At 34.9% G+C, this 22,547-nt stretch overlaps 1 protein-coding gene across 1 annotated transcript; it reads left to right on the top strand.

Annotated features, from left to right (window-relative positions):
- Positions 1 to 3,364: 3,364 nt before the first annotated feature.
- LOC121428989 (survival of motor neuron-related-splicing factor 30-like) lies at positions 3,365 to 14,527 on the top strand. The gene is made up of 7 exons (XM_041625888.1): positions 3,365 to 3,474; positions 4,461 to 4,526; positions 6,079 to 6,221; positions 7,977 to 8,064; positions 9,187 to 9,263; positions 12,489 to 12,615; positions 14,134 to 14,527. The coding sequence occupies exons 1-7, from the start codon at positions 3,412 to 3,414 to the stop codon at positions 14,281 to 14,283; spliced, it is 714 nt and encodes a 237-aa protein (XP_041481822.1). The 5' UTR covers positions 3,365 to 3,411; the 3' UTR covers positions 14,284 to 14,527.
- The last annotated feature ends 8,020 nt before the right edge of the window (positions 14,528 to 22,547 follow it).

Genomic DNA, 22,547 nt, shown 5'->3' with positions numbered 1-22,547 from the left:
GATTTAAAATTGAGATCACTAATAGTATGTAGATTTCAAATTGGCAACTGGGTAAGTAAATTATGACAAGGGGCAAGGACTACTTTCCCATAGGCCATGTACTTTATTATCAGGGATTTGTGGTTTTCTCCTAAGTACCTATTCCCCTGGGGCAGTAATCTAAATATAATCCCGGTAGTATATTATTTTATGTCCTCATGAAAGAAAAATATAATTTAAAATAAAACTTTTGAGAAAAATGACATTTTAGCCATAATATGTATTGGAGTACATGGAAGAGTAGTCCTTGCCTTACATCACTATGACATCCCATATGCGGCCAATTTGAAGTCTCCATGGGTATAGTGATTACCAATATTTACAACTTTTAAAAATTCATAACTTTCTTGTTGTTTGTCCAATATTGTTCAAACTTTCACCAATTAACTTGTCTGATTTTTCTTTTTCTTATAAAAACAAGTCTTTATTTGGGTTGGATTCCCCTTTAATAGATAATCCTTTATGTTCACATGACAATGAAATTCAAGACAGCGTACATTTATTTGTGACTTGTAAAAAAACAAAATTATTCTGGAAACAATTTAGTAGCATTGTGTATGAAGTTGTAGGCATTCATTTTGATTTTAATGAGTTACGAAACAAAAAGCATAGAGTTTAAATCTTCTAATCATGTATGCAAGGTATGCTATTTATTCAATTTTTATTCGAACAGAAAGTCGGAATTGTAGAATTCATGATTTTGGAATACTTTGTTTATTCAAAAGGTTGATTTGTAATCGTTTAGAAATAGAGAAGCGTTGTAAAAGTAAACATTTGTGTATTTTTGAAAACAGTATTGTTGAAGAAAATATTTCATGCTTTGTATGACATTGTTTACATTTTATGTAACTTTTACATGTGATTTTTATTAATAAAATTATTTTAAAAGAAAAAAAAACAACTAAATAATGCCCCTGAAATGCTTATTTTTTGGTTCATAGACTCTTTATAGGAATCTGATCAAATGTTCTTTAAAAATTCAACATCACATTCATTTTCTTATGTATTTTATTGTTTTTTTTCAATGGATATTGTCAGGGGCTATATTTTGAACACAAGCAAGGTGAAATTAATTGATTTTCATCGGCAAGAGGAAAATAATGAATTTTGGCTAAAAACACTATTTGCATTGGATTTGTACACAAATTCACATTTTTGAGCAATTTTGGGTCTGCATGCACTTACAAAATGTTGCGTAATTTCGGAATCGCATACCAGGGGGTCGCAATTTTGGTCTCAAAAGTTGCGTGAGACTCAAAAAAGGAAAGTCTGTGAGTGACGCGGTAAAAAACAATTGGTACAGCGGATCATCAGACAAGTTCAGCCCCCAGTCTTATTAGGGTTAAAAACCATTCTATACATACTTATTTTTTAATATACATTTGATCAGAATTCCTGAATTAAAAAAAAGATTTGAATTAAATTTGTACAGTTTATTTCATGCACTAAAATTAGTATGATTGATTCAAATGCATGAAATAAAGCATATTGATTTACCGGTAATGAAGCTTTGAAACCCCATGTACATCAATTTCTTCCATTATGCAAATTCTTCTCGCCCCCCCCCCCCCTCTCGATTGACAAGACTCATGTAAAATGTCAACTTACTTATAAAGTGTTCTCTTTGTTAGGCATTCAATTTCATGATTTACATGTAGTAATTTTGGGTGAAATATGAACTTTTCTGTTGGAAATTCATTAACAGAATTGTGGTCATCTCTTATTTAAAACATCAAGAGAAATCATACTGTATTTAGTGTATAGACAGTTTAGGCCAAGTAAAAAAAGATAGTAGTTGATCGTCCGGGTTTTTTGAGAGCGGTGATGAGGGAGGTCCTTGCTATTTGCTACATCCATGTATCTTACTATTTTTTTTAAGAACACGGAGGCATTTTCTCGGTCCGATTTTTGACATCAGTGATGAGGGAGGTCCTTACTATTTACTATTTTTTTTGCTATTTTTTATTCAAATGATTGTCAGGCCATGTCAAGCTCGAATTATGTGATCGATGTATGCTCAATAGTAATAATAAATGATTAGAAATATATATATATATACATATTATTATATATGTATAAATATCTACGATTGATTGGAAATCTATGGAAAATAAAATCTATTGATGTATTATTACTGATGTATACTGGTACTGTATTTTTGTCAAGCAGAATGTTCATGTCAAGTGAATAATTTAAACATTTTAATTTATGTAAAGGTAAAAAAAAATGCATGGGGGGTCTTTTTTATTGTCATGGACTGGAGTCTTGTTCAATTTTCCAGAGCCAATCTCATTTTTAGCTCTGGGTATGGTTTCGCATCGCAGTTTTCGGGTGCTTGTTCATTTACATAATGTTTAATACTACTGCTCAATTTTTATTCATTTTTAAAATTGATATTGAATATTAAATCCCTCATTGAATATTCGATGCATTGCCTCCTGACATTAGAAAACTTGCCAGAAAATTCAATGCATTTCACAAATTCACATGTCACGCCAGCACAGTCAATCACATCATCCTAGCACACATGCAGTTCTCCCAACAGAGTCACAAGCACACAATCACCGTAACACACATCTAAGTACAGGCGCTATCACTCACCAAAAAACCCGCTGAAATACAAATTACGTCATTAGAATTGATTTATCTGCGCCATATTTCAAGAGCATGCGACGGATTAGTTCAGATTCAGTAAGCGGGGTCCCCGAAAATGCACTAAAAATGAAGAAATCCGCGATCTTTTCCGAGTTTGCAAACTTTATTTCCTCGCATAGAGATGTATAGATTCTCTATGTTTCCTCGCTAATTTATGATGGTATCTTCAAAATCCAATAAAAAAACAAATCAGAATTTTTTTCTTTCTTGCAATTACGGCGATATCGGACTTTGCAATTGTTTTTGAAGTTGCGAGAGAGATCCCAGAGTAATCTTGTGAATTTTTTCGTTATTCAGCAGCCATAAAAATAGTTAATAACAAGAAAATTGATGCTGCAATTAGAAAGGGAAGATGGCGAGGACGAGAAACAACACAATTTTTTTTTTTTTTTTTTTTTTTTTTTTTTTAGAAAATAGTAAATAGCAAAAATTTTCATGCGGCGGCCAAAAGTGATGCGCGCGAGGACGATCAACTACTTTCTTATTTTACTTGGCCTTATTGATTAAAAGAAAATTGTATCATTCTATGGAAAAAATTGAAACGATTTAAAACGTTTTCAAACAATAAAAAACGTTTTATTTTTTTAAATTTTTATTAAAACCCTGGGGGGGGGGCGGGGGATGGGTTCCCCGATGGGTCCGAGGTAAGAGCGGTTACTCCCCTTTTTCGTTTTATTGTGGCTGTGAATTGCTAGACGATACCATCTTGTATTTAAAATGGCGACTAACAGTGACGAATACGCTCTTAATTTGGCCACCTACAAGGCTCAATTGCAGCAGGTGAGATATTTATTTATTACATTTTGTAAATTGTGGTATTATTAAATTTTTGAAACTGGTGATATAAGGTGATATGATATTGATGTTTTACTTTGGAAATTCAGATATTGCTCGATCTGCGAGTGCGTTCTTCAATTCTCTCACTCTGTCTCTGAGACTGAGTCTGACCAGCCTGACTTAACCAGGCAGGTACGGTACGGTACCTCGCCTCGGGCCGAGCCTGAGCTGAGGCTCGGGCGATGTTCGTGCAGGCTCCACTCCACTTCATACTAACCTCGTACAATGTGTGAGTGCTCCACTTCATCACTACCGCTACACTCTGCTTCACCTACCCAAACTTCGGGACGGTGAACTCGATCGGATATTCCGAGTGACAAAGATGGTTTATTGTAAAAATTAAAGAAAAAAATATAACGCGAAAGAAAAAAAGGTTAATTTCTTGAGTCTTCACCCGTATTTACTATTTTCACTCCGTGTCCATCCTCCGCCTATCCTCAAAACAACAACAACAACTCAAAATTGTCCGGAGGTGATTTTGGTTCAGTATCTTTTTCCTCGCACATACACTCGCGGCCGATTTCAAAACATCGCATGCGATCAGCGTGACCGATTCTTATACATAAAGGTCTGGAGAAAAAATCATGCTTTTGTCCACCGTGTCTACATTTATTGTACATTATTACATAAAATCGGTCGCGCTGATCGCATATTCATTATCATACTGTATCTTTCATATTTACAATTGAATCAAAATATAACAATTTGATCCAATTGTAAATATGAAAGATATATTATAATTTTTTTTTGAATTACCAGTACCTGAATTTCTTAGATTGTGTTATTTGCAATGTACACGTGTACTTCTGATAATACTTATCAAATTCAAGGCAATAAATAACCAACGATTTTGGCATCAACTCTAAACATTATCAATTTATCATAATTAATTTGCCCCTTCTACTGTTTGATTGATATCTCTCTTTCAGGTGGAAGCAGCCTTGACAAATGATCCAGATAATGAGGAACTATTAAAACTAAAGCATGATTTAGGGGTAAGTCTTTTGTTTCATTTTTTTTTAGGAAATGCTAAAAGTCAAAGTTGAAATGCCGAAAGTTTCATCCAAATCTTATAAAAAGTAAAGTTATTAAATTTCAAAGTTAAGCGATATTTTGTGAAAATAGTTATTTGCAGTGCACGCTGTCATGAATATGCATTATAGGAGAGCTGATGTTATGTCCCCACTTCCTTTTACATTAAATCATAATAATTTCATATTTTCATACTGTACCTACATGTAGTGTGTGTGATATTTCTTCCTTACATAACAAAATAAGTTGCTTATTGATTATATTACATGTTCAATAACAATAGCCAATCCATTTTATTTTTCATTCTTTGAGAAAAAAATGAATTATGATTTCATAGAATAAAAGTAAAAAAAAAAAAATAAGTGGAGATATGACATCGTCTTGCTCATTGGATATTCATGAAGACATTTATCTAACTAATTGTTTCACTAGAAAAATGCAAAACTTTAAATGTCACAACTTTATTTCCTGTTTAATTTTTATGAAGTTTTCAGTGTTTTGTTTGTCTGATGAATATGTTCATTTGACACAAAATCATATAATTTTCAACCTTAAGCTCCCCTTTTATTTTATCCGTGGAGAAAGATGTTTGGCATAGGTACTGGTATCAAAGTTGACAAGGATGATATAAGTTTTATTATGCATGGTAATGGTATTATTTATTTGATTTTATATAAAAGAGAAAAATCAAAGAAACAGGTCAATAAGTTTGAGAAAAATTGAATGAAAAATAAGTAAGTACAATGTAAGCATTCATATTGAGATCGCTAATGCTTTGTCAATCCTCCCATTGGCAATGTGACCAAGATCTGTGGATTCTTTAATTTTTATGTACATACATGTACATCACCTAAATTTGCTCTTTTATCTAGTTTACCACATGATTAGGTGTTCTCTTTATATGACGACATGTACTGTACAGGTTTCTCATATCATGAATGATTAGTTTACTATAACATTAAAAGCACAAAAAAAGAAGAGATGTTTTGGGTATGTTTTCATTGTCCAAAGGAGAGAGTTGTACATTACATGTACATCACAAATTGGCAATGGTTGCATTGCCAATTGAGGATTTTAATTTTGGAATCTGCTATCAATTTTACTGTTATTTCTTTAAATTATGCAAGTGAGTTTCTTGTAGATTTGTATTAATTTGCACAACTCATTTTGTGCAAACTTCGACTTTCGATCTTCAAAGTTCTTCAAATCATTCAATCAAAGATGAAAATTTCTCCTACACATTCCACAGGAACATTGTATTTGACTCACATGTAGGCCTATTCTAGTGATGTGTTTAAGTTTTAATCTGTTCTAAATCTAGTCTGATACATTCCACTACAAGTTGAAAAAAATCAATTGAAAATGTTAGCATGCTGAACTGCAGAAGTATGCAAGCAATGTACACTATACATGTTTATGTCAGGATTAATGACAATTGCAATTTCTTAGCAATGTCACCAAATATAGAGTGTTGCCTATCACAATATAAGGTTTTCTTTTATTTGTTTTCAACAGGAAGTGATAGAACTGACATCTGATCTTCTGAGTGCATCACAAGGAGCAAGTACATCATCAGCTGAAGCAGAAGTAGAAGATACTGTCTCACATCCATGGAATGTAGGAGATAGATGCTTAGCATGCTGGAGCAAGGAACAGCAGTGAGTTTTAGAAGCACAAAGAAAATTAGTATCTGTATTCACCCACTTTGCACACAGGGGTAATCCCCCATGGTATTTAAAGTGATTTTAAAAAAATGATAAAAAATGAGAATGGGGGAAAAAAATGAAAGAGTGTGTGGTTTATCCCTTTTTTTCTGAAGAGAAAATTGGCTTCTCTTCAAACTTTAATTAACAAACTTTTAGACAAATGCATTCGCAGGTGAAAATTCATGCCCCAAATGTAATGGAACATTTGGTGTTAAATAGATAAAAATAGAAGACGATTCAAATTCAGAATGATACTAGTGTGTTATATCTGTGATTACCACAAGTACTTTAGAATAATGATTCTGGATTTTAGAATTTAGTCCACAACATTCCAAAATAGATCTCTGATAATTGTCTGTATTATAGCGCTAGTAGAAAGTCTGTTTTGCAAAACTTGATGCATCACAATTATAGTAAATCTATAACTAAGTCAAGTTTATTTGTCCCTGTAAACAAGGATCACTGAATTTTCCCCTCAGTAATCTGCTCTATCTGCTAACACCTTTTTACTCTTCAGTTATAGATGAGTTCTTAACATACATGTAGGCTTAAAGTGCATCATCCTTTTGTTTCAAACTTGTACGATGGACTGTTATTGTTAAAAATCATTAATTTTTTGGTTGTGAATATATTTTATTCATTGATGGCAGTGTTTCAGTAGTAGCTTGACTGGAATGGCACAAGAGATCATATGTATTTACAAGGAGGTTTCAAATGAGATGGAGTAACAGCAAATAAAATCTCTTTGAACAAGGTTAAAAGCTGCCAGCAGAAAGTATGTCAGGCATGCACTTTGCTCAACATCTCTTGCAATTGTGTAGACAAATGATTCCCGCATGACTCCGCAGCTATAAAGGGAAATATGCTTTTGTGATGATAATTACTTTTTCGCCACATCTTGGTCTGGTTATATGTGTAGTACATAATTCGGAGGCATGCGAAAATAAACTATGCAATATGTCCTGAAATATGACTCAAATTTGCTCGTCTGGGCATGTGCGGGCACTCATCTGGCATATACAGTAATGAACAACAATATTCCACCGACCGCATTTGAAATTTTCATTCGCTGCAAACGGAAAAGTGTTAAAATCTAGTTTCAATAAGGATCAAATTCTTTCTTTTTTCACTAATTAAAGGTTGATTGATATAATCTGGGCAAATATCTCGTCGTAATAGTGCTTGGTTATTGATATTTTGTCATGCATTCAAATTTCAGTTAATATGAAAGATGGAAAATTGATATAAATGGATATGGATATGGGCACTCATCTGGCATATACAGTAATGAACAACAATATTCCACCGACCGCATTTGAAATTTTCATTCGCTGCAAACGGAAAAGTGTTAAAATCTAGTTTCAATAAGGATCAAATTCTTTCTTTTTTCACTAATTAAAGGTTGATTGATATAATCTGGGCAAATATCTCGTCGTAATAGTGCTTGGTTATTGATATTTTGTCATGCATTCAAATTTCAGTTAATATGAAAGATGGAAAATTGATATAAATGGATATTCGGAAAATTTCACCCCTCGGATTTCTTCACTGAAACTGGTGGCTTCGAAGGCGGACATCAAAAGGTCCTTATTGCCGTTCTTTCTTTTGTGGTTTAGAATTGAACAGCTGCTTGAATAAATGTGTTGCCTGTTGGAACTCCAGTCATAGAATCTCTTTGGTATTTATATTTCTTTGTTTTTCTTCCAGGTATTACCCAGCGACAATAGACAAGATCCATGATGAAATCACAGCCACTGTTATCTTTGATGTTTATGAAAATGTGGAAGTTAAACAGGTAACATGGTTTTGTGTACAATTTGAATTTGTTTCAGCCAAATACATGTATCATAAATGCATGAATATTCTTTCTTTTACTCATTCGAATCACTTGATTTTATGTCATGAGCTGAAAGTATTACCAGCAAATTTCACTGAAAAAACAATGAAAAAAGAAGGTAAAAAGGAGAAAAATACCAAAGAAGTTTCAAATACAATATAGTACATAAGAAATTGATCAGATATTGCCTTTTTTGAAGTACATTTGCTAACAACACCACAAAGGGTTTCTACACACAAGATAAAGGCTTTACTTAAGGAATATGAAAAATGTGATTTCACCTATTTTTAAAAAATAAATTAACATAATTGATAAGAAGCAATTTTCATGAATTAGCTAGCTAGACAAATTTTGTAGATTAGGTCACTAGCGATGTGCCAAGTAATTTTCAGCATGACTGTGCAATCAATAAGATTTTTTCTTTTCCTTTTCATCTAGTGTACATATTTTGTAAGGTTAAGTACAGCAACTATCAAATCAATTGGATATGTTATTTCAATTGATTTGATGTACTGCTATAATTCAACTGCACCAATCTGTTGATTTCCAGGCCTTATGAGGGCATACATTCCATACAGTGGCGGACCGTGACCCGCAGGAGACAAAGCATTGGAGGGGCACAGCATTGTTCACAAACAATACAGTGCCCCTCCAATGCTTTGTCTCCTCCGGGTCACGGTCCACCACTGATTCCATATGAGTGGGACACCTTCCATGGCCTTGAATTAATTAATCCCAGAGTATCAACATTACATCTACATAGGTACCCTTTATGAATTATTTTACATCTAAACATGGAGCGTTGTGGCCCAGTGGATTAGTCTTTGGACTTTGAAACAGAGGGTCGTGGGTTCGAATCCCAGCCATGGCGTAATTTCCTTCAGCAAGAAACTGATCCACAATGTGCTGCACTCAACCCAGGTGAGGTAAATGGGTACCGGTAGGAAGTAATTCCTTAAAAAGCTGTGTTAGCTTAGCCGGGTAATATAGGAGCGCCTTGAGCACCTAACAAGGTGGATATGTGCGCAATATAAATACCCTATATTATTATTAAACATCTTTTACTGTTTTATTTTCCAGTTATCCAAATTGAAAGACATACCACCAGACTACAAGTCTAATATAAAACCTCCATCAGCAGACTCGGCTATATCAAAGTAAGTAAAGTATTCTAGTTGTGTTAGACCAATTTTCAGTCGCAATATACTATTTACTGACATATACACGGTATCCTTTGATTGGATAATTGAAAATTTATAATTTTATCATTTTAAGGGAAAATATGTTTTATAAAATAACCTATTTTTTAAATATATTTTAAAGGTCTATTGATTTGCTTTATTTGGAAAGCATCAAGTTAGTTGTCTTTCTCAGAAGTATATATACCCCACAAAAAAATTAAAACAACTCTTCTATAATCTTCACAATGATTTTTATCCATTTGGTTTACTAATAGAAAGGTCTAATTCTCAGATTGTTGAACACCATCATGTTAAAACACACTTGGTCTTTATCAATTTGGTGTAGTTAACGTTTGGTCCAAATGTCATTAAGTCCAATGCCTAGAGTGTCTTATTCCTACTTCATTTACTTGTAATTTTGCTCTTTGTCGAACAAATTAATTGGTTCATAAACAGTTGATTTAGTCATATGGACTATACAGTGCGTCCCAGAAAAAAGGAAACCGAGATTTAGCGACCATTTATCATTACTTAATCATAAATAAAATAGGCAAATGACCTACCAATTTAAAGCTTAGAATCTCCTCTTTCATCCGATATTACTTAGATTATTTCTCATTCACGCATGAGCGAGCAAAGACAATTTGAAGAAAGGATATCAAAAACGCATTTGGCGGGGGGTATTTGGGTTTCAAAAAGAAAACCACATTTCTGAAAAATTCAATATCTGCTCTTTAATTTGATACCTCAATTACAGAAAATGGTCAAGAAATAAAAAAGTTCTGGTCATTTGAAATAAGGCTTGTATTTCCAAAATTTCATGAGATAAACGTGTTTTCACCAGTTTCCCACAGAAGCTATCGCATGGTGAACAAAAGATTTATCGCATGGCTGATCGTCAACAAAACGGAGTGTCGAGTGAGTTTGAACGCCAGCCTGGAGAACCTCTTCATTTTATGAAATTATTGAAATTCAAGCCTTATTTCAAATGACCAGAACTTTGTTATTTCTTGACCATTTTCTGTAATTTAGGTATCAAATTAAAGAGCAGATATTGAACTTTTCAGAAATGTGGTTTTCTTTTTGAAACCCAAATACCCCCCGCCAAATGAGTTTTTGGTATCCTTTCTTCAAATTGTTTTTGCTCACTCATGCGTGAATAAGAAATAACCTAAGTAATATCAGATTAAAGAGGAGATTCTAAGCTTTAAATTGGTAGGTCATTTGTCTATTTTATTTATGATTAAGTTATGATACATGATCGCTAAATCTCGGTTTCGTTTTTTCTGGGACGCACTGTATGATGTTAGCCCAATAGATGGGTATCACCTAATTTGAAATAAGACAAAAAATGTTTACTGGTCTAATTAGCAATGAAATCAAAGATCTTTTTTCATACTGGTTGTAGATGATCTAAGATTAGACATTATGGGGTAAGACCAAATAAAAGTTAGACCAAGTAGGTGTAAACCAAATGAAAATACACCTTTACAAAACCCTCTTTGGTTACTTGGACTGGCATTAGAAAACATAAGTGTTTGTTCTTGTTAGGGTTGTCTCAGAAAACTGATCAAAATTAATGCAGTTAAATTATTGGTGCTTGATGGTGTATTTCATCTTTCAGTTACATGTGAAATGCACCAATGTATTTAGGGACAGTGATTTTCCGCAATCACGGAAACGGATGGAATTCACAGAATCAGCCCTTTTGAAACGCAAGTGGCTTTTCAACCGGAAAATCACGGAAGTATTTTTCCTCAAAATGCACAGAAGTTGCATTAAAGGTGTTTCATTGATTAGAAATTTAAAATAGCAATATAATTATCATTGAGTAGTTTATTCTAATAGTGAGATCACTGTAGATAATTTACAATGCTCAGTTTACTTTTGGATGTAAATATCTTTATATGCTCATGAGCTCTTTAACCCTATCTAGGCCGGGGTATTTTGGGAGTTCCTATGGCTGGGGGGGGCCTCCCAGGCCCCCCCTAAGATCTCGGCCGTTGACCGCGCGATCGCGCCGAAAATTGCACGCGGGTTGTCTGGGACATAATCTACAAGATTGTATAGTAATTTATTTCATGCAAATCGCTATTAAGTGATTATGCTAATTTATGCGTAATTAGTATGCGAAATCATACTTTTTCCTCTAACTCCCTAAATAAAGCTCCAAATGTACTAATTTTTGGTATAGAAACTCTTTGTGGTGTCCTTAGCAAGAGTACATGAAAAAAAATGTGATATCAAATCATTTTCTTATGTATTATATTGTTTTTTGCAATTTCTTATGTATTTCTTTGTTTTTTTTTACCTTTTGTTTTTCATTGTTTTTTCAATGAAATTTGTTGGGGACTCTTCTGTGATCATAAAAATCATAAAATGAATATATTTAGACTGGCAAAACTAAAAATAATCATACATTTATGAATTTTGGTTGAAAACACAATTTGCATTGACTTTGTACACGAAATCACGTTTTTGAGCAATTTTCGGTCTGACATGCACTTACATAATGTTGCGTAATTTCGGAACCACATACCCGGGTGACGCAAACTTGGTCTCAAAAGTTGCGCAAGACTTGAAAGTAAAAACTCAGCGAGCGGCGTGGTCAAAAAATTTCACACGGCGAAAATATCGCGCAATTCGTTGAGGGGGGCCTCCGAGGCCCCCCCCCCGGCCTAGATAGGGTTAATGTGTAATGAAATGAAAAACATAGTAGCCATTAATGAAGTCAATGAGTGTATTTACTTGCCAGCACTGTATTGCTGAAAGCACATATTGATTTCATGCTCTGAAAACTTTGCAAACATTCTCCCAAAGCCATTAAAAAGAAAGATTACAAAAGGAGGTAAAACACATTCATAGCCTCTTTGTTTTCTCTTAGTAGTGAAATATGGTAAAAATAGCTGATCATTGATTTTATGAATTTTACAACTTTTTTTTAGAGAATATATACATTTCGTAATAATACAATTACCATATTAAAGTCACTAGAATTTTTCTTTTACAGGTTTTTTGCATATGCAAAAAAGAATGCAATTAGGATGATATTATAACTAAGACAATTGAACTCTGCCAAATTTTTCATATCTTTATTTTCAATCTAGTATTTATGGGAGAAGTTTGAGCATTCTAAAGAAAATGTTGTGATCGTCATGTTAATGTTATGAAAACTGTTGCACTTTTCTTTTGACTCTAAAGGAAGCAGTTGCTTGCCAAACAGAGAGAATACAAGAAGAAGAAGCAGCAGAAGAAGGCTGATAGAATGAAACAACAGGAACAACTTCATGAAGATCAGAAGAAGTCATGGTTGAACTTTAGCAGTAAGGTAAGGTGTCATGCATGCTCGTTTTAGGGGCCCTGTCACGTAAATGTTTCATTTATCATAATTTTGCCATCCAGTTATGTCAATCAATCAAAATCAACGATTCCATGATAGTTACCGTTGGATGATAAAGTTGCTATAATTGTTTGCAAGAATGGGGAAACCCCTCTGAAGTTTAATCCAACAAACAACTAAAGAAGCTACCTGCTGTATCAGGAGCAAGAGGGTTGATTAGGTCAGTCTTTGACCTTGATATCCAAGACAGATTTAAAATTTTGATTTATTTTTCTTTTGAAAGTTTTTATCACAGTTAAAGGTGTAACTGATCAAACTAATGATGCTTAGGGTGATGAAGTCTCCACAGCTTATATACTAAATTTGATTCTAAAGTCTTTTCATTTCTATGAAGGGATTATATGATTGTACAGAAACTTGGAGCTACATCCTGTTCTTTATAACCTTCAATTTAAGAATTTCCTTTGTGTTCAAGTAACTTTGGATCAATATAAACTATTAAATACTAATCTTGATCTAATCGCTGATGTGGTACACCATGTGGAGTGTTATAGAAACAGTGGATAGAAGAAGAGAAGAAATGGATAGGCGAGAAAGTGGAGATTTGAGAGTAGAGTATTCTTTCTTAAAAGTAGTCCTGAAAAGGAAACCAGGAAAGTTTGATGAGTTGAGAACAGCTTGAGTAGTAGAGCTGATGAGATGCTGGCTTTAGTCGGCAAGTAGAGATGATGAGTAGTAGAGAGCCTCGACGCTTCAGACAGGTTGACTGTCTGAAGACTCCTGAAGACGGACAGTCAACAGTCAAATCTCCACTTCCTCACCTATCCATCCCTTTTCTTCTATCCACTGTTTCTATATTTTACACTCCACATGGTGTACCGTAAACCACATCAGCGATTGTACATGCCACCATGCAAACCTTCAAACAAAATCTAATCTTGATCCCATATGACTCAAGGGGGCTATAGAGGTGAAAATAAAATCAATAGCATCTGAGATGTAAACAGCTTTTCAACATACATGTACCACTATCAAATAATTTTAGAGTATTTGCTACTTCCAATATTGATAGGTTACGATAGGAAAGCATATGCAGTCTTTCAGATTGTATTATCAACGATTATAGTTTACCTGCTAATATAACATTCCATTTTTTGGCTTTAAATGAATAACACACACTACAAAGTTTGTTTGTGTTTGGTCCCGTATGTTCCATCAAGATTTTTTGTGCTGTAGAATATGTGGTATAATGAATGAATTTATATGCCATAGAATGTGGGCCAATCATTTGCAACAAACAATGATTTCATGAGAAAGTATTTACAGTCAAGTTTAATTATCACATATTATTTGAGATCTAGATCATATGTAACCATTGCTTTGTGACATACCCTTTAACTTGTGAAATCTAAGCTGAAAAAAACCAGTTCACACTGAAGATCAGTGTGGGACAGTGCATTGGTTGTTTTTTCATTTGAATATTTTATTTGATTTTTAATTTTCCAGGCAACAAAAGGAAAGAAAGGCTTCACAAAGAAGAGCATCTTTGCTTCTCCGGATGTCACTGATGGTAAAGTGGGTGTCGGCACTTGTGGAGTCGGAGGTCAACCAATGACAAAGTTTAAAATGCCAAAACACAATGTTGTGAGAAAATGATGAATGTCAGAGACAAAGAATGATGGACTGAAGGTTTGATAGCAGGATGACAAGAAAGTGGAATGATGGATAGAAGGAAAGAAGGTCATAGTTTGGAAAGAATGGAATTAGGTATGAAGATGAATCAAAGGAGATGCTTTAGAGAGGTAAGAGAACAAGACCAGTTCACATGATGAACTTCAGGAAAGAGGTAATGTTCACACGGTGAATAGAAGGAAGGAGGCCAGGCTACGAGAAAGCAATATTTTGGAATAAAAAGATTGATGGGAGACAATATGTAAGTTAGCAAGGCATTGGCATTATATATAAGAGAACTAGGTTGTTCTGAGAAAAATCTCACAAAATTATGGAAGCAAAGTTGTAAAGTTTTTAAGGCAATCAAGCAATCATGAAATTATGACCACTATAAATACATGGGATATTCAAATTGTAGTCTCTTTGATGTCTGATAGGGAGTCTTAGGGACAACTCTCACAATTTGCTACTATGCATGGAATAGTAAAATTATAAACATTTTTTCAAAGTAGACAAAAAATACAGTTCTTTATAATGACCTGCAAAAATATTTTGATTACAAACGCAAGGGATAGGTGAATACATTTAGGAAGAAAGCAATAACTGAAAAAAAATATATTACTAATATTTTGTACACATAAATTATTGGAAAGTTTGCCCTTGCATTTTATCACAATGGACCTCCTTGATTGTCATTATTAGGTGTATGTATTATTATTTCAGAAATCTTTGCTCCTTATGTGCTTTCATGAGCAAGACTATAGGCCCTCCTTTCCGACGGCGGCGTCAACGTAAAATCTTAACCTAAGGATACGTTTTGGAAAGGACATCTTAACTTAGAAAGTGTATGGACCTAGTTCATGAAACTTAAACATGAGGGTGATAAAGTATTACTGAGCATCCTGTTCGAGTTTCAGGTCACATGGCCAAGGTCAAAGGTCATTTAGGGTCAATGAACTTTGACCATGTTGGGAGTATTTGTTGAATTACCATCGTAACTTTGAAAATTTATGGATTTAGTTAACGAAATGTGGACAGGGGTAATCAAGTATCATTGCTCATCTTGTCAAGTCTTATAGTCGATTTGACAGTCTCATAGGCTCAATACACCAACCTAGAAATGTTCTTTCCGATGAAGTTTTTTTCCTGATTCGTGTTCCTATGGGGTCCTAGAACAAATTCAGCTTGGTTGCCAAAAGTTGCCGTTTGGGCAATTTTGCTAATTTGCATAAATCCAAAATGGCCGCCAGATGACATCTTGAAAACCTAACTTTTGAACCCCTGTCCACAAAATGATGAGTAATAACTCGTTTTAGGGGTTTAGAGATGTGTAGAACCGATTTCTGTAATCATTTTTGCAATATAAGGTCATCTTCAGGTCAAATCCAAGATGGCCGCCAGATGCCATCTTGAAAAATTGACTTTTGATCCCCTTGCCCCAGAATGACGAGTAATACCTCTGTTTAGGGGTTTTGGGGTGTGCAGAATCTCTTTCTGCTTTCTATTTTGCGATATAATGTTATCTTCAGGTCAAATCCAAGATGGCCGCCATATGACGCCATCTTGAAATATCAACTTTTGAACCCTTTGCCCCATAATCATGAATAATAACTCTATTCGTAAGTCATTTGGTATGTTGATTCAATTCATGCTGTAATTTTGCATAATGGATAATCTTCAGATCAAATCCAAGATGGCCGCCAACCGCCATCTTGAAAAATTACTTTCCGAGGCTTATACGTGTTAGAACTAAATTAATGTAAAGGGATATCAGTAAGAATACTCATTTCTTTTATTAATTCTCAAGTTTTTGTCCCAGAATCATGAATAATCCCTCTTTTCGTGAGTTATTTGGTATGTTGATTCCATTTCTGTTAATAATTTTGCAATATAGGATCATCTCCAGGTCAAAATAATCCAACATGACAACTAAACGCCATATTAAGAAGAAAAAAACTACTTCCGAGACTATTGAACCTTGAAGAAGTGCTCTCCCTAATAAGGTTGTTATGTATTGGAGCTCATGTAAGGGGATTTCAGTGAGATGATTCATTTCTTTTAATCACTCCATTTTTAGTTCGAGGTCAGGTCATGTCTAAGATGGTCAGATGGTTGATAGATTTCGTCATCAACCGCTTACTTTAGAATGAAACCATTCAAGGTTTGGGCTATGATTTCGGGAGTTTTGATCCTTTTTTATTTCTGTGCAACCATACTTTTCCAGTGAAATGACTTTAAAGTATTATTTGAATTGAAAAGTGATTTCTCCTTAATTTTTTTTCAAAAAAATTAGTTAACTTATTAACTTCCTTTATAATTATTATTGGACTTTTCCTCCTGACAAGAGCCATTGACTTGGTCAGCAGGAGTGCATTCTTTAGCCTCCTGCAGAAGATAGGCTCCCCCAAGACTGTTCCACGGTCAGGATTGTTCTCATTTGTGAAATGTTTTACGGAAACGATGTCGCCCCTGCCTCCCAAGAGGAATATACATAACAGCTGCCTGTCCTGTGCATGTAAGGGGTTTGGATCATCCATCAGCCTTTGAGACAGTCAGAAATCCTGATAGACTCAAGACACCGACTGTCCTCCAGATGTGTATATCAACAGCACACACTTGTCTGGTTGTTGTGGACTCCTCACCTACCTTGGACCGACTATATGTCTCTTGCCCACTTTCACAGGACCAGCATATAAGCATCAGGATTGTAAAATCTGTCACAGTCATGGCCAAGCTCCTGCACGGAAGTAAGTCCTGGAAAACGTACGCCGACCAAGAAAAGTGGCTAAACACCTTCCATGTCAGCTGCCTCGGACGTATCATGCACGTTAAATGGCAGGACAAAGTGAAAGATACAGAGGCCCTTCAGCGTACCTGCTGAAAAGCTTATTCTCGCTCCTTAGCCAAAGGCACCTCAGGTGGTTGGGGCATGTTTGCCGCATGAAACGTTGGCGAATCCCTTCTTGGATTCGCCAAGGTAAGGTGAGCTGTGTGATTGGTCTCACCCCATCGGTAGATCACACCTCCGTTATAAAGACCCCTGCAAACGTGCCATAAAACTTGCCGGCATAGACACTAACACTTATGAAGGTGTAGATGATAGTCGCCATTCTATGGAGAGCTACTAAGTACAGGGGTCAAGACATCAGAAAATAATCGGAATGCTAAATTGGCAGACCAAAGGCCTAGTAGGAAGGCTAGGATAGCATCTCTATATAAACGTGTCTCAGCGCCATCCTCCTTCATCTGTAAAAATTTGCTCTAGAGACTGCCGCTCTAGAGTGGAGCTCTGTAGTCACTCTCGAAAATGTAAGGTCTAGCGCTACGCCATCGTCTTTTGAGGCGAACTGATGCCTACCAGTCATTGGACACATTGATTTAGAAAAAATATTGATAAAACACTTTCAAATTCAAATAAGACCCTAAAAGCCTCTTCAGTACAAAGGTATGGATGGACCTTAAAAAAATAAAAATACTCTCGAAATGGATCATAGCCCAAACCTAAAGAGGATTCATTCTAAGTTGAGCAATAAATGTTGAAATCTGACATCTTTGATGTAACTTCACCTTGACCTTGAGAATTGATAAAAGATTCAGTATTCTTACTGAAATCCCTTTACATTAGTTCTAACACGTATAAGCCTCGGACAGTAATTTTTCAAGATGGCGGTCGGCGGCCATCTTGGATTTGATCTGAAAAGTATCCTTTGTGCAAAATAACTGCATGAATTGAATCAACATACCGAATGACTCATGAATAGAGTTATTATTCATGATTTTGGGGCAAAGGGTTCAACAATTGATATTTCAAGATGGCGGCCATCTTGGATTTGACCTGAAGATGACATTATATTGCAAAATAGAAAGCAGAAATGGATTCTACACACCCCAAAACCCCTAAATAGAGGTATTACTCGTCATTTTGGGGCAAGGGGAACAAAAGTCAATTTTTCAAGATGGCATTTGGCGGCCATCTTGGATTTGACCTGAAGATGACCTTATATTGCAAAAATGATTACAGAAATCGGTTCTACACATCTCTAAACCCCTAAAACGAGTCATTACACATCATTTTGTAGACAGGGGTTCAAAAGTTAGGTTTTCAAGATGGCATCTGGCGGCCATTTTGGATTTATGCAAATTAGCAAAATTGCCCAAACGGCAACTTTTGGCAACCAAGCTGAATTTGTTCTAGGACCCCATAGGAACACGAATCAAGAAAAAAACTTCATCGGAAAGAACATTTCTAGGTTTGGAAAATGTCAAATCGACTATTAGGTCACTTGATCAAAGTCAAATGTCATATAGGGTCAATGGATGTAGTATTATATTATTATATGAATGTTTTTTTTCATAATTATTTTATAGTCATTTTTAAAGTAAGCACTGCTGCTACATTGAATCGCCTATTGCCGGCGAGACTGCTAGAGGCGCTCCACTTGTTGTTTTTTTACATTATACAAAAACAAATCCTTTTTTAATGAGCTTGAGGATAATTAGTGTCAGAAAAAACACTAATAATATATCTATTGTTTAAAGGTCAAGTCCACCTCAGAAAAATGTTGATTTGAATCAATAGAAAAAATATGAAAGGATAATGCTAACAAATTCATCTAAATCGGATGTGAAATTAGATAGTTATGACATTGTTTAAGTTTTGCTTTTTTCACAAAATAGTTAAATGCACACTTTAGTCACATGCAAATGAGAGAATCAATGATGTCCCTCACTATTTCTTTTGTATTTTATTGTTTGAATTATACAATATTTCAATTTTTACAGATTTGACAATAAGGACCAACATGACTGAACCATCTAATGTTAAAGGAGAATGAAACCTTTGGACCAAGATAGCTTGTGTGAAAACAGAAAAATCAAAGAAACAGATCAACAAAAGTTTGAGAAAAATCGGACAAGTAATGAGAAAGTTATGAGCTTTTGAGTATTGCAATCACTAATGCTATGGAGATCCTCATATTGGCAATGCGACAAAGATGTGTGATGTCACTCTTGAACAACTCTCCCCGTTACTTTAGTATATATTTCACTTAAATTGCCTCTTTTATTACATCTATCAGTAGAACATGTATTCTTTCTATAGGAGGGCATGTAATACAGGATTTTAAAGAATACATCATGGATAAAGAGTTAGTATCACCATACGAAAAAGCAAAAAGACACATTTTCAGGGTATTTCATAGTCCATCAAAGGGAAAGTTGTTCATGTGTGACATCACACATCCTTGTCGCGTTGCCAATGCGAGGATCTCCATAGCATTAGAGATTGTAATATTCAAATGCTCATAACTTTCTCATTATTTGTCCGATTTTTCTCAAACTTTCTTTGTTCTTATTCTTTGATTTTGCTGTTTCGAAACAAGCCTACTTGTTCCAAAGGTTTCATTCCCCTCTAAACAATGGCAATTCCATGTGTTCAGGGCGAAATAAAACTTTTTTTCACAGGGCAATGAAGAGAAAATTATAATATTTCATATAATAAAATGCAAAATAAATTGTGAATGAGTGAAGTCATCAGTTACCTCATTTGCATACTGACTGGGATGTGCATATAACTATCATTGAAAATTAAGCAAAACATAAAAATTTCATAACTTTTTTATTTCACATCTGATTTTGATGAAAGTTTCAGTGTTGTGCTCGTTTGATTTTTCTATGTTATTCAAATCAACTTTTTGTTGGGGTGGACTTGTCCTTAAAAGTGGAGATGGATTTTGTGATTTTTTGTGTGTAGATAGAGTACTTATTCCTGTTTCTTTCAATACCAAATTTGTTGGGACCCTATTCACTGTTGACAAAATAGTGAAGTTGACTGGTTGAAAACCCTTTTGTAGCAAACACTGCATTTTCCTACAATGTAAGTTGTTGGAGAACAGTGTCGTAGTAGTGTTGCATAAAGACATGGAATGGCCCCCAAGTTCTCCTGACTTTAAACCCAGGGACTTGTTAGGGGTATTGGAATTCAAGGGCATACCACAGCCCTCTACAGACCTTGCAGAAGAGAATCACACAGGTATCAAACTTTCTAAGGAAATGCATTCTCATGCTTCGTTGGGCCATGGTAGGGATGCTATAGTTTGTTTAGAAGTGTTCTGGCAGGCATGGAGCTCACATACAAGATTCAGAGTGTGGACACTGTTGTTCACAGTGATTTGGACTCTAAAAGACAGACCTTTATTTTTGTATCATTTAAATGTTGTAGTGTAAATGTAGCAAAAGCTACATTTAATTCCTAAATAACATTTGATATTGATGTGACCTAATATGAATAAAATGTACAATGTTGCTGTTCTACAGGAAATGTATTTGTTTCCTTTTTATCAAAATGGTGTTGAAGGATTATGTTGGTAACAAATTAAATTAAGATTGGAGTATGTACATTTAGCCCCCCCAAAAAAAAAAAAAAAATCTACATGTAATATGACCACTTCCGCTTCGTAATGATTAATTTTTTTTTTTTTCAACTCTCTCGAATGTCAGTATGGCTGTAGCCTATAATCTAGACAGAAGCTGCAGATTGATATTTATGCTGTTATGCTAAACCCCGGGGGGCTACTTCCATTCACGAGTGGATACCATGCGGTCTCGAAAAGCACCCTAAACACGTAATTTCCATATTCTGAAAATGCACCCTATTGGCGTGTGAAACCCTACCCTTAACAAGTATTGGAAACAAAACGATACTCTTGGCGATACTCTTGGCAAATATTCCCTGAAATGAACCCCTCAACAAGTGCAGGAATTTTTTATTGTTAGGGGACCTTCGATCGTCGGCTTTACCTTATTTGGTTTAGTACGACCCCACCTTCTACACCTCGCACAAGTCGGACTCTAAACACGAAGTGTTGGGGCAAAAAGGACATCCTTTATAAAACATTTTAATTTTGTTTTATCATTCCCGCATATTCGACCCTAAACACGAAATTTTCCTTGCGAAATAGATACCTTTTTTTCATTATTTTTGTGTTTTTGACACCCTTATCACCTATGTATGTAACATGCCCTATCGTGAAAAGGACATCCTTTTTACGTGTTTTTTGGGTCCCGCATGGTATCCACTCGTCAATGTAAGTGGCCCCCCCCCCGGGTGCTAAACCTAAGAAAAAAATCTGTCTGCTGCCTATTCACTCTGATCTTGTTTTGCATTAGTTGTATTTTTTTTACCAGGATTTGGTGCAGGTTTTTTTTTTAATTGCCACCAGATATTGGTTGATTAAAAAGAAAACAATAAATAATGCAAGTCTGGGGTGTAAACGCGTTTGCTGTTTGGCAGCCAATGTTGTTTAGTTGTCCTCATCAGACATACTGCTGACCATTCGCCTAACAGCATCAGACCCGTAAAGATAAAGACAACAGCTGCAGTTAGCCTTTGTCTAGAATACAGGCTAGTGTGACTCATAAATTGAACCCATTCAGAGTGATCATATGTCTACATTTCAAAATGTTCCTGGTGTTATTTATTAATGTTTGTCCCGCTCATGATTGATTGTGTATATATAGGGATATAATAAATTCATTTTCTTGAAATGATTATTCTTTTGAAATTATTATGGCTTTAGTAGGAAAATGGGAAGCCGTTCATGATGTGAAAGAGGATGCTTACTCAAAATAACGATAAATGGCCTCAGATCAGGGAATCGCATGATCCAATATTTTTGTGAAAATAGCCCCATCCCACTCCTAATCTCTGAAAAGAAGTGTCTACCACTGGGAATTATACCCCTTCAATCTGTGAATGTACAGGTCCAATTCAATGTTATCTAATATTTTGCCATTTCCAAGTACCTGGTATTTGTAAAAGTGTCATGACAAGAACCTCCTGTAAGAAATTTAGTGAAGTCTTTTTTAGAAAGTTGCATTACCTGGTTTATGACTCCCTGATCTGACATTAATACCTGTTTGGTTTGGAGAAAGCCAAGAAATGAAGCATTAGAGAGAATAGGAGCACAGAATCTGAGAAGTCTGCAAAGAGTGTTATAAGCCCTGTTCAATATACTGTATAGATTAAAAACTAAAATAACGACCACACCTCATTAGGAGTATTTGAGCAAATTTATTCAGTGATACTGGATAGGACATTTTGATTGTTTTTGGATAGAGAATATGGCAAGAAAATGTGCTCGTATATAATATAATTCAGTGCAAAAGTAAGAAAAGAAATTGTTTAATATGATCTGCTCAAAGTTGTACATATGATGCTGGATTGACAAGGCCTTGTTTTTTTTTAGAGA

The sequence above is a fragment of the Lytechinus variegatus genome, chromosome 1 (genome assembly GCF_018143015.1).
Source record: "Lytechinus variegatus isolate NC3 chromosome 1, Lvar_3.0, whole genome shotgun sequence".
Classification (NCBI taxonomy): Eukaryota; Metazoa; Echinodermata; class Echinoidea; order Temnopleuroida; family Toxopneustidae; genus Lytechinus; species Lytechinus variegatus.
This window is presented reverse-complemented; position numbering and strand designations above follow the sequence as displayed.

Bases quoted from the DNA above. Each gene is read 5' to 3' on its own strand.
- LOC121428989 (XM_041625888.1), top strand. From the start codon at position 3,412: ATGGCGACTAACAGTGACGAATACGCTCTTAATTTGGCCACCTACAAG. The intron at 4,527-6,078 runs GTAAGTCTTTTG...TGTTTTCAACAG, and splicing joins AACTAAAGCATGATTTAGGG to GAAGTGATAGAACTGACATC. The intron at 12,616-14,133 runs GTAAGGTGTCAT...TTAATTTTCCAG, and splicing joins GGTTGAACTTTAGCAGTAAG to GCAACAAAAGGAAAGAAAGG.